Raw genomic sequence first — 12,872 nt, 5'->3', positions numbered from 1 at the left:
GATTCATATGAAGACAAGTTGTACAAAATCATCAGCCTTACTAACTCTGGAGGAGTTATCTGAGTCCAATGGCAAGACAAAAGTCAAGATAACTGGTGACTGCTTAGCCATTTTCATTAAGAATAAAGGATGATCTCCTGTTTAGCATTTAAAACATTCTCCAGTGTAGGGGAGGCTTGGCAGCCCCATAGTACTTATAATACCATGCCTAAAGTTAGGAAGAGTTCAAATCTGGCATCAAACACTTGTTAGCTATGGAATCTTGGGCAAGTCGCTGAACTTTGTGGGCCTCACTTTGCTTATTTGTCAAATGAAGTGGAGAATGAAATGGTAAACTACTTTATCAGCATTACCAAGGAAACCCCAAATAGGGTCACATAGATATCTTAAGAATGCATTTTGTTGTTATTCAGTTAATCCTTTTGCCAAATGGATATTAAAATCAGTTGTCTTCATTAGGAGATGGTCTGCAAGTACTGCCAGTATCCTCTGAATTTCAGTGCCCTCAGAGAGCAGAGCTGATAACAATTAATTTAAATGAATCTTTAAAATGCTAAACTTTTAACAAAAGTGACAAATCTCAAAGTGAACAAGTTCAGGGAATTATGGAGGAATACTTTCAGCTGTGTTCCTTAAGTCATATATCAATTATATTCAGGTGGCCATATATTTCATATATATATATATATATATATATATATATATATATATATATATATAACCAGACCTGTCTCAGGCAGTGTAATCCTGTAAGAAAATCTCCTTTTAAGAAAAAAAACATATTATTACTTTAGTTACATGCAATTCTCACCATTAAAAGCCTCTGTCCTCCCAAGAAACAATCTGTTCTCATCAAAGTGGTCTGCTGAGGAGTTTAGGGATCTACAAGACTGAGCTAATTCCACTGTTTCTGTTGATTCCCCCACTGGTAATTACTATCAATAATTCCCTAAAGCATTCCTGAGGCTCATCTGGGGAGCACTCCAGAAGAAGGCTCAGTGATTGTTACACTTCAGGAAAGATGGAGAGAGAGACTTCAGCCCTGATTGCTTTCCTGGGCTTCTTTATTATTTACTGAGCTTCTTAGTGTACACAAACAATCCTGGTCTTATCAGGCAACAGCAGATCCCTAGAGCCTTTTATCATTGCAGACATGATTTTGAATATTTTCTCCATAAGTTGACAGCATACCAAATGAAGTCAGACTCTTTAAAGGGAAATGAAGCAATTGGAATGTCAATTTTATTTAGTGATATATTGTAAAAAATAAGGAACCTACTCTGTGGATTGACAAAATCCATCAAAATCTTAAAGACAAAACAGAATCACCTAAGGAAATACATATGTGTAGATCTAGCTTTTAGTTATGGGCAGTTGAAGAAAAAGGAAAAATCATGTTGACAGTCAGAGGTTGTATAATGATTTACTACATCTGTAATTGTCAGACTGATCAACTCTGTAGAGAGAGTAAGGATGAATCAGTTGGTTATAGACTAAGTGGTCATGTCATATTTTCCCGCTTCTTTTTCAGGGAGCCCTTTAACTTCCTCCAAAGACTGTCTTTTCTTTTCAACTGTTTTCCCATTAGGGATGGCATGGATTCTTTCTTGCGGATTTCTCTCACTAAACCATAAAAAACATCATCGACATAGAAGCGAAGAGCTGCTGATGTCTCAAAGAATGCACAGGTGTATTCTCGTGCAAGACTCAAGCCTTCTTCAGTGGATACCTAAGGCAAAAAAGGGAATGAATTATTATTATTTTTTAAGCAACATAGATCTTCATGACTTTTCTCTATGAAGGGTTTAATTTGAGCCATAGCATATTTAAATTTGTGAAAAAACGAGGTCAAGTATATAGATTCACTGATTATTTTTGAACTGCCAGAACATTATTATCTTAGGTAAATAACTATCATTAATGGCTTCAGTTTCTTTTCCTGTAAAATGAATTATTTGAACTCAGTGATCTTTAAGGTTGTATCTCAGCTTTAAACCCTATGAACCCATCACACAAGAGATCACCACTATCTCATTTTATGGATGAGGAAATATAGACCCATAAAAATGAACTGATTGGTTCCACAGTTCCACAATTCAGCAAGTGAGTGGATACAGAAATAGAAACCAACTGTCAACTTCAATTACGGTACTATTTTCACTGAATCACATTTAAGTGGCTTTTAACATCCAAGTCTTTTTCAATCACTTACATTCTGGTACTGATGTACTTCCACTTTGCAAATTAATAATTTGTTCAGTCATTCTAGAAAACATCAAGTTTCTTCTGCTCTGCCTTTTTTGTTACTACATTGGAGGAAGATCAGAACATGCAGTAATGGACTCTTTTAATTCCTCCCACCTTTGCCCTTTCTTATTTATTGTTTTGTTCATCAGTTAAGTCCTTTTCTTCATGAAGCCACTCGGGGTTTTCTTGGCAAAGATCTTGGAGTGGTTTGTCATTTCTTTCTTCAGCTCATTTTATAGATATGGAACTGAGGCAAACAAGGTGAAGTGGACTGGCCAAGGGTCAAAGAGCTAGTAAGTGTCTGAAGCCAAATTTGAATTCAGGTCCTCCTACTCTAGACCTAACACTGTATCTACTGAACCCCATAATCGTTCCCCCTCTTCACACTAAGTCTATGCTTACACCCTAGACTGTCCTTTCTAAATAGAACTCTCATACTTTACTAATGGCTGGAAAATTATTTAAAAATTCAATTTGGGACAGCTAGTGGCACAACTGATAGAATACTGGTTTTCAAGTAGGGAAAATATGAGTTCAAATAAAGCCTCACACACTTATTAACTGTATACACCGATAAAGTTACTTTAGTATTGTTTGCTTCAATTTCCTCATCTGTAAAATATGGAGAGTAGTAGTACCTATTTCTCAGAGTTATTGAAGGATCAAATGATTTAATAATTATGAAATTCTTTGTATAGTGCTTGGTATATGATAATTACTACATAATGATAGCTATTATTGTTATTGTTATTGTTAAATTAGTTTGGGGGCAGCTAGGTACAATGGGAATAGACCAATAGGTCTGGTTAGAAAGACCTAAGTTAAAATCCAATCTCAGACATTTATTACCTAAGTAGTCCTGAGTAAATTACTTGACCTCTGTTTGCCTCAGTTTACTCAGTTCTAAAAAGGATGATATAATAGCACCTATCTCAAAGGTTTTTGTACATACCAAATGAAATAATATTTATAAAGCATTTTGCATAGTACCAAGCTTTACTTACTCCCCATCTCTCTATCCCCTCATCACAACTGCAATGAATAAATTCAAAGTCAAGCTTTAGTAACTCTTTATTATACATTCTCTTATTTGTTATTTATTTTTTGCTGGTAGTGAATCTCCTAACTTTAATTCTCCTGGTATTATTGTCTAGCTAATGAATGAGTTTGTATTACAAAAGTTTATTAAACTCTTCTTTTGGGGGGTGAGATGGGCATATACAGGACTCATGGCAATATTAATATTGTGAAGTATATAATGAAAATGTTATTAGCTCTATTTAGAGAAAGAAAAACTAAAGTTTAGCATATTTATGTTACTGTGGCCCAGAACAACACAGTAATTGCCTACCAAGGTCTCCAGCCTAGGTCCTCTAAATCCAGAAGCTTATTCCTTTGACCTAAAAAAATCCCTCCTATCCCCAATGATCAGCGACTGTATTTTTTTTTTCTTTTTCTTTTTAAGGTTCACAAGAGCCTTTCTGTCTCAAGAACCTACTCATTTACCTTTGTTATCCAAAGCACAGAAAAGGTCTTCTCACAAGCAATTATCACACAAAATGTAACAGGATCAGGAATAAGATTCACAGAATTGGAAGATAACTTCAAGATTCCTTTGATTAACTTTTGTCTTTTAAAGGTAAAAAGTTGTGGTACATGATGTTTAAACATTTTCCTTTAATGGAGCAAAGAATCCTTAAACTTTGGAAATGGAAATTCATTGGGGAACTAGACAAGAATCCTGGGCAAATTAAAGCCAGACTTCAGTATGAGGGAGAAATTAGTACCAAATGAATGATTTTTTAAGTGACAGAGTTTATAGAAGAATACTTATCACAGACCTAAGCTCTTGGATTCCTATTCAAGAGTAATAGAATTTTAGGATTGGGAGGGACTTCAGAGTTATTTTACTCCAAACCATACATTTTACATATGACAAAATTGAAGTCCTTAGAAAGGAGGCAGCTATCCAAACTTAGAGACTGGGTTTGTTGACAGACATACTCTAAGACTTACATTTTCCAGGTTTAAAGCTCTTTCAACAATCTAATGATGCTTTGATATCTATAATTATATTGATTCGTAGAGATGTTTCAGGTACATTGAAGCTTCTAAAAAGACCACTTGAAGGATTGTAAGCATGATTAATAGCATAATAAACAGAACTTATTAAAAGTGTACTGGTAAGTAATACAAGTATGTAGATCCTCATTTTGCAGATGGAGAAACAGACTTGGAGAGTATTAAGTATTTTGGAGATGGAAACATGGCTATTAAGTCTCTGAACTGGAAACACTAATTTTATATATATATATATATAGCCTTAATATTTAGAAAAAATGTAGTTCACAATAATATTAGAAGTTTAGTAAATATATTATGATACCTATTGTAGAGATAAAGAAACTGAGGCTTAGAAAGTCTAAAGTATTTCCACAAGGCCACAAAGCTTGCAAGTATCTAAGGAGAACTCAAATACAGGCTTTCTGCTTGCCTACCTAATGCCTTTTCATTGTACAACAAAGATAGAGCGCAATCTTACCCTCTTTCTACTGTGCTTCCTCCTCCACCCCCCAAAAAAAAGAAAAAAATGTCCTGATAAGAGATAGAGAAATTTTGATGAGGCAAGAGTATCATCTCCTTAATATAAGTGACCTTTCATGAGGAGGAAAAGCACCATGGCATCTACCAATTACTCCCTGAAATGCCATTACCCATCTGCCAGAGGAGACCTAAGAATAAAGACACAGATGCATGGGGATGAGGGGACTGCTGGGGCAGAACTGCAAAAAGAGACTATTTTAGCCTTGGCCCCATCTGCCAGTGGGAGTCTTTGAGCATGTCCAGCAATTAAATCATGATTCCATACAATCTGTTGACTTTTGAAGCTTCACTATTATTTTTATAAATTAATAGCTTTTACCTGAAGATTATTAATATGATTGAACTACACAAAAGTGTGCACGTTACAAATGTGCATACACATATACAGAAATAAATACACACATGCAAACACCTTTAACAATTTTTCAAAAGAACACTGTAAAGTTAGCTGTGTTAATGGCAATTGCCTAGTAAGCTTTATCATATTTTGTGACAAAGGAAAATCTGTATATTGATGAGGCAAATAAAGAGAGATTGCCAGAAAGGTAGGATTTCCTTTTCAAAGGAAGTTGTGCAAGCAGTTATTTCTCTCAGCTGAGCTTACCAAACCCTGTTAAGAAACTTGGTACATTATAAGGACACTCTTTGGGATCTCTAGTAATTTTGATTGTATCTCTGTCTATGTTCAATTTATTTTCATTAAGGATTTCTTCCTGTTGATGAGAATCACAGTGGAATCCATACTGGACTTGGAGATTTAGAGATCTTTTTTTTTATTTTTGATTTACTTACATATCAGAAGACTTGTTATCCTGAATTCTTAGTTATATTTATTTTGAAAAAGAATAATCAGAGCTATTTGATGCCTGAAGTACATGAAGAATTATACCTTTTCCCTTTACCACTTCCAGGGATAGTACTGTCTTCATTTTTGGATATCTTTTATCAAAAGCATTAAGCTTTTGAAAAGGTAATTCCTCATTTATTGGCTAATTACATAAGGGATTTGATCTCAATTCAACATTTAATATGCATCTCCTTGGTACTAATTAAGGGTAAATGTGGGCAATGGGGTAGAATACAAAGATTAAATAAGATCTTGGTTCAGAAGATGTGTCACAAGCACAAATAACTGCATTTATTTGTTTGAGAACTTCCAATAGAGTGTTACCTTAGGTATGAAGAGCAATCAGGAAATGTCTTATGGAAAAGAAATCATTTTAACTGGATTTTAAGAGTTGTGTTAAACAATGTGTGGTGTGTGTGTGTGTGTGTGTGTGTGTGTGTGTGTGTTTTGGATGGAGAGGGATTTAAAGTACAAGTAAATAGCACAAGCAAAGAAAACAAGAAAGCAAAGTAAGTTTTTATAGAAGATAAATATGAAATCAAGTCACAAAAATAAGATAACAACAAATTGTGATTGTAGACCTTGAATGACATGTATATAGTCCAACACAGCTTCACTATGCATGTGACAGAGGAACTTCACTCTGTATAAAGCTTCATTTGTAATCAATGGATTATCTATTAGTCATGAGAAGAGTGGGGGACTGTGCCGTAATATTTTCCTTACATATCTTTCATAGATCTTCATGATTCACAGATAAAACATACTTCTTTTTAATGACTTGGCAGAGAGACTACAAATTAAACCATTTTCCCAATAACTCAAGACATTTTTCAACTTTCACTTTTTAAATTTCCAGGAAATCAAAGAAACAAAGTCAGTCTCACTAAGATGAAAAGGGTATTCAACCCAGATCAGATAGACTCTGGGAAAGCCAGTGAGAGAGAGTCTTCATCACAGCAAATCAGCTACTGAAAAGCTCAATCCTGGCTTAGTATAGGACCAAATCAATGGGGCAGCTTCCAGTTCCAGCTCTGAAGGAAAACTCATGAACAGAGCAAATAAAGCCACTCCCTACAAATGCAAGGAGCCCCTGTGCTCAAAGCTAAGACTCAGAGTTACAGAGGAAGATTGGCCTATCACACCTTTACCCAAGGAGCAGAGCTTCATCTTAAGGGGGATAAAAGAGAGAGAATACCAAAAGAAAAGGAAAGAAAATGAGCAAGAAACAGAAAAGAACTTTGACCATAGAAAGCTACTATGGTGACAAGGCAGACAAAAACACAAACTCAGAGGAAGACAGAATGTCCACAGAAGAAAGCTCCAAGAGTGAGATAAATTGGTCTCAAGTCCAAAGAGCCTTCTTGGAACTGCTCAGAAAAGACTTCAAAAGGCAAATAAGAAAGGTAGAAGGAAAAAAAAAATAAGAAAAGAAATGAGAGATACAAAAGCTAACTGAAAAAAATTACAAATTAAAAACTAGAACAGGGCAAATGGAAACTAATGACTTTGTAAGACAGCAAGAATTAATCGAACAAACTAAAAAGAATGAAAAAAATGGAAGAAAATATAAAACACCTCATTGGCAAAACAGCCAACCTGGAAAATAAATCCAGAAGAGATAATTTAAAAAATTATTGCCCTACCTGAAGCCTATGACCAAAAAAAAAAAAAGTGCCTAGATAGAATTCTACAAGATGTCATTAAGGAAAACTGCCCCAATATTCTAGAAACAGAAGGGAAAATACTCATTGAAAGAAGCTATTGGTCACCTCTGGAAACAGATTGCACTAGGAAAATCTCAAGGAACATTGTTGGGAAACTCCAAAACTATGATCTCAATGAAAAAATACTGCAAACTTCCAGAGAAAAACAATTCAAATATCAAGGAGCGACCATTAGGATTACCCAAGATCTAGCAATTTCTTCAATAAAGGACAAGAGGGCCTGGATATTCTAGAAGATAAAGGACCTGGAATTACAACTAAGAATTAGCTACCCAGTAAGATTCAGCCAAAATCTTTCAGGGGAAAAGATGGAGCTTCAATGAAGCAAAAAACTTTCAATCATTTCAATTGAAAAAAACAGAACTAAACAGAAAATTCAATCTACAAACACAGGACTCAAGTGAACCAAAGAAAGGTAAACAGGGGGAAAATAAACATACATACACATACAGACACACACACACACATACATACATACACACACATATATCCCTAGGTGAAAAAAACAACTTTTTTATAGTTTTCTGTAACTTTTAAGAACTGTATCTGATATTGAGACAAAGGCGGGCATTGAATGGACTTGAGGGGTATGGTTGTGAATAGATTCTGATGTGATAACATTAAAGAAAAAGACATTAAGGGTTGAAAATGTTCTGCAAAAAGAAAAGGGAAGGTATAATGGGAGACAATTAGTTCACACCAAGAGTCAGAAACAGTAAATGCTTCCTTTTCAGACCACAATGAAATAAAAATTATTTTCAATAAAGGGGCAATTGGAAATTAAATATCTAATTCTAAATAATGAGTGGATCAAACAGCAAATCATAGAAACAATCCATAATTTCATTGAAGAAAATCATAATAATGAGACAAAATACCAAAACCTATAAGATGCCACCAAAACAGTCTGTAAAAGAAATTTTATATCTCTAAGTAGCTTCATAAATAAAATAGAGAAAGAAAAGTTCAATCAATTAGTCATGTACCTAAAAAAGGCAGAAAATGAGCAGATTAAAAATCCCCAATTAAATACCAAATTAGAAATTTGGAAACTCAAAGGAGAGATTAATAAAATAGAGATTAATAAAACTATTGAACTAATAAAAAACTAAAAGTTGATTTTATGAAAAACCTAAAAAAGATGGATAAACCTTTGATTAATTTGATCTGAAAAAAGGAAAGAAAAAAATCACCAGCATCAAAAATGAAAGGAGTAAACTCACCACTAATGAAAAAGAAATTAAAGCAATAATTAGAAGTTATTTTGCATAACTCCATGGCAGCAAGTCTGATAATCTAATCAAAATGGATGAATATTTACAAAAATATATGTTGCCCATGTTAACATAAGAGGAAATAAATTACTTAAATAGTCTCATTTTAAAAAAAGAAATTGAACAAATTATCAATGATTTCCTTAAGAAAAAATCTCCAGGGCATAATGGATTCACAAGTGAATTCTACCAAACATTTAAAGAAAAATTTATTCTAATACTTTGTAAACTATTTATAAAAATAGATAAAAAAGGAATCCTGCCAAATTATTTTTACAACACAGGTATATGACACTTATACAAAAATCAGAAAACATAAAAACAAAGAAAGAAAATTATAGACCAAACTCCATAATTAATATTGATGCAAAAATATTAAATTAAATATTATCAAAGAGAATACAGCAATTTATCATCATGATAATACACTATGACCAAGGAGGATTTATATCAGGAATGTAAGCTGATTGAATATCAGGAAAGTTATTACCATCAATGATCACATCAATAACAAAACCATCAGAAATCATGTGATAATATCCATAGATGCAGAAAAAGTTTTTGACAAAATACAATACCCATTCCTACTAAAAACAATAGAGAGCATAAGGATAAAGGGAGCTTTCCTCAAAATATTATAAGAAGTATCTACCTAAAACCTACAGCAAGCATTATTTGTAATGGAGAGAACCTGGATTCATTTCCAATGAGATTAGGGGTGAAAAAAGGATTGCCCATATCAGCACTATTATTTGACATTGTAGTAGAAATGGCAGGTTAACAATAATAAAAGAAAAAAGAAATTAAAGGAATTATAATAGTCAATGAGGAAATAAAACTATCATTCTTTGCAGATGATATGATGATATACTTAGAGAATCCTAGAAAACCATCCAAAAACCTATTGGAAACAATTCAAGGCTTTAGCAAAGTTGAAGGACATAAAATAAACTCACGCAAATCATCAGCATTTCTATATGTTATTGACAAATCCCATAAGCAAGAGATAGAAAGAAATTCTATTTAAAATTGCTGCAGACAAAATTAAATACTTGGAGGGAGGGGGTCTATCTGCCAAGACAAACCCAAGAATTACATGAACATAATTATAAAACACTTTTTATAAAAATAAAATCAGATCTAAACAACTGGGAAAATATCAATTGCTAATGCAAGGCCAAGCTAATATAATAAAAATGAAAACTCTGTCTAAAATGGTCTGCTTGTTGAGTGCAATACCAATCAAACTGCCAAAACATTATTTTATAGGACTAGAAAATATAATGGAACAACAGAAGGTCAAGAATATCAAGGTAATTAATAAAAGACTACAAAGAATGTGACTTAGTAGTACCAGACTTAAAACTATATTATAAAGCAGCAGTCATTAAAATCATTTGGTATTGGCTAAGAAATAGAGTGGTGGATTAATGATATAGAATAAATACATATGACACAATAATCAAGGTATATAGCAATCTAGTATTTAATAAAGCCACAAACTCTACTTTCTGGAATAAGAACTCAGTATTTGACAAAAATTGCTGCGATATCTGGAAAAGACTTACATCTCACACCCCATGCCAAAATAAAGTCAAAAAATGGATACCTGATTTGGGCATAAAGGTTGATACCAAAAAAAAAAAAAAAAATGAGGAGAAACAGGGATAATTTACCTATCAGATATTTGGAAAAGAAGAACTAGGCAAAGTATCTCTGATAAAGGTCTCATTTCATACACACACACACACACACACAATATATATATATATATATATATATATATATATAAGGAAATGTCAAATTTATAAGAATACAAGTCATTTCCCAACTGCTAAATGGTCAAGGAATATGCACAATTTTCAGATGATGAAATTAAAGCCATTTATAATTATGTGAAAAAATGCACTAAATCATTATTAAAAAGAGAAATGTAAATTAAAACAACTGTGAGGTACCATCTCATATCAGATTGACTAAGATGACAGGAAAAGATAATGATAAATATTGTAGGGGCTGTGGGAAAACTGGGACATTAATGCATTATTGGAGGAATTTCAAAATGATCCAACCATTCTGGAAAACAATCTGGAACTATGTCCAAAGGTCTATAAAACAGTGCATATTCTTTTTACCCAGCAGAGCCATTACTAGGCCTGCTCAAGGAATTCCTAAAGGAGGGAAAAGGACCCACAGGTGCAAAAATGTTTTTAGCAGCTCTTTTTGTAGTAACAAAGAATTGGAAAAGGAGTGGATTCCATTAATTGGTGAATGGCTGAACAAGCTATGGTACATGATGATTATAAAATATTGTTCTATGAAAATGATGAACAAGCTGATTATAGAAAGGCCTGGAAAGAATTGATGCTGAGCGAAATGAGCAGAACCAGGAATACATTGTACACAATAACATCAAGGATGAGTGATGACCAACTATGAAAGGTTAAATGATTGCATGATCCAAACAATCCCAATAGACTTTGGACAGAAAATGCCATCTGCATGTTGAAAAAGATCAAATCAACACATACTATATTCACTTCCTTTTTCTGCTTTTTAATCTCTCCCAAGGTTTTTCCCTTTTGCTTTGATTTTTTCTCCCAACATGATTCCTATAGCAATGTGTATTAAAGATAAATAAACTACCAAAAATATTTGAACTACTTATATGTCTGAGGCATTCAGTTCATTAAGTTTGGGGTAATACAAATGTGTTATTATTAAATATAATCATAAAGGATGAGTACAAAGCTTTTTTGTTTAATATATTTTAATACTTACCTAATTTTTCTCTTTTGCTTAGCCAATCCAGATTATTTCCACCATAGGCATGAATAAATTCTACAATATTTGTGACAAATGATCTTTTAGGCACCTCTTAAATATCTTGTGGGCAGCTAGGTTGGAGGGAGAGGGATTCTGGGTTATCTCCCAGAGTGCTCTCTGGCCATAAGGGGGTGTGAATTCGGACTGAGCCCTACTAAGCCCTGCATCTTCCCACAGTGTGAACTCCATTGAATACTTAGATACTTATGAGCTCTCTAAAAGTGTAAACACAAGCATTGTTCAATCAGTTCCACTTAGTACCTTGTTTCAAGTTCTGGCCCAAAATAACTCTTTCTAAGATTAAATTAACTCCAATGACTTAACAATTTGTAAAAGATTCCAATACTAGTTGGTACAGTAGATGATGTATTAGGGAAGTCAGGGAACTTATATGAGGGAATATAATGAGTTGGGGAAGCTCACGTTCCTAAGTTCAAATTTGTCCTCAGACACTTAACTAGGTGTGACCCTGGCAAATCACTTAACCCTATTAGCCACAGTTTCTTCACCATAAAGTGAGCTGAATAAGGTCGCAAACCATGTTAAATATTTTTGCCAATATAACTCCAAATGGAATCATAAAGATTCAGATATAACTGAAAAATGGCTGAACAATAACAAAAACAAAGATCTCATATTCCATTTTGAACATCTTTAATTGTTAAAAAGTTTTTCTTCCTACTGAGATGAAATCTTTCCCCAAACAATATTTTTCATCCATTGGTCAATATCGTCTTTGGGCTTAAAGAATAGTTCTAATTTCTCTTCCACATGAAGCACTTTAGTTGCTTGAAAATGTCATGTTCTCCCTGCCCCAAAAACAATTTGCTCCTTGTTTCTACTTATGCCTTTTGCTTTTCAGACTAAGCATCCTCTCTCTCTTTCCACGTGCGTGCACACGTATGTGCACACACACATGTGCGTGTGTATAGTGTATATATATATACATATATATGTATATATATATATATATTTTAATGTGCTTTATTATCCTTTCCTCCATAACTTCCTTAAATCTAACATAATGGATGGATCTATAATGTAGCATTTGTTAATTTCTGAGATAAAAAACACTGAAAATTGAAAAATTTGCATTCACAAGCTGGTTAAAGCTGGCTGTAGTGCATCTTTGAAGATATTACCATCTTCTGAACTAGCTTTAACTTGTCCATGCCCTACTAAATTTATTCCCAATTATTCTACATAACATTCAAGATTTGGTATAACAACAACAGAGGACATTATTGGTGAAAATATTGAACAAAATGGCCAAGGACCGAGCCTGAGTCAATCCAAAAGAATATGCTTATCTGGCTGGTAGAGATTTTTTCCAATTAAAAATCATTT

The 12,872-nt window shown here is 33.5% G+C and overlaps 1 protein-coding gene across 1 annotated transcript in view; it reads right to left on the bottom strand.

The window, feature by feature from the left end:
- Positions 1 to 733: 733 nt before the first annotated feature.
- Positions 734 to 12,872, bottom strand: part of RIT2 (Ras like without CAAX 2) — a 518,545-nt gene continuing 506,406 nt past the window's right edge. The window contains exon 5 of the mRNA XM_003759559.2: positions 734 to 1,729. Within this exon, the coding sequence (XP_003759607.2) occupies positions 1,502 to 1,729 (228 nt within the window). The 3' untranslated portion in view covers positions 734 to 1,501. The remainder of the gene's footprint in view (positions 1,730 to 12,872) is intronic.

Source organism: Sarcophilus harrisii, chromosome 1 (genome assembly GCF_902635505.1).
Source record: "Sarcophilus harrisii chromosome 1, mSarHar1.11, whole genome shotgun sequence".
NCBI classification, from domain to species: Eukaryota; Metazoa; Chordata; class Mammalia; order Dasyuromorphia; family Dasyuridae; genus Sarcophilus; species Sarcophilus harrisii.
This window is presented reverse-complemented; position numbering and strand designations above follow the sequence as displayed.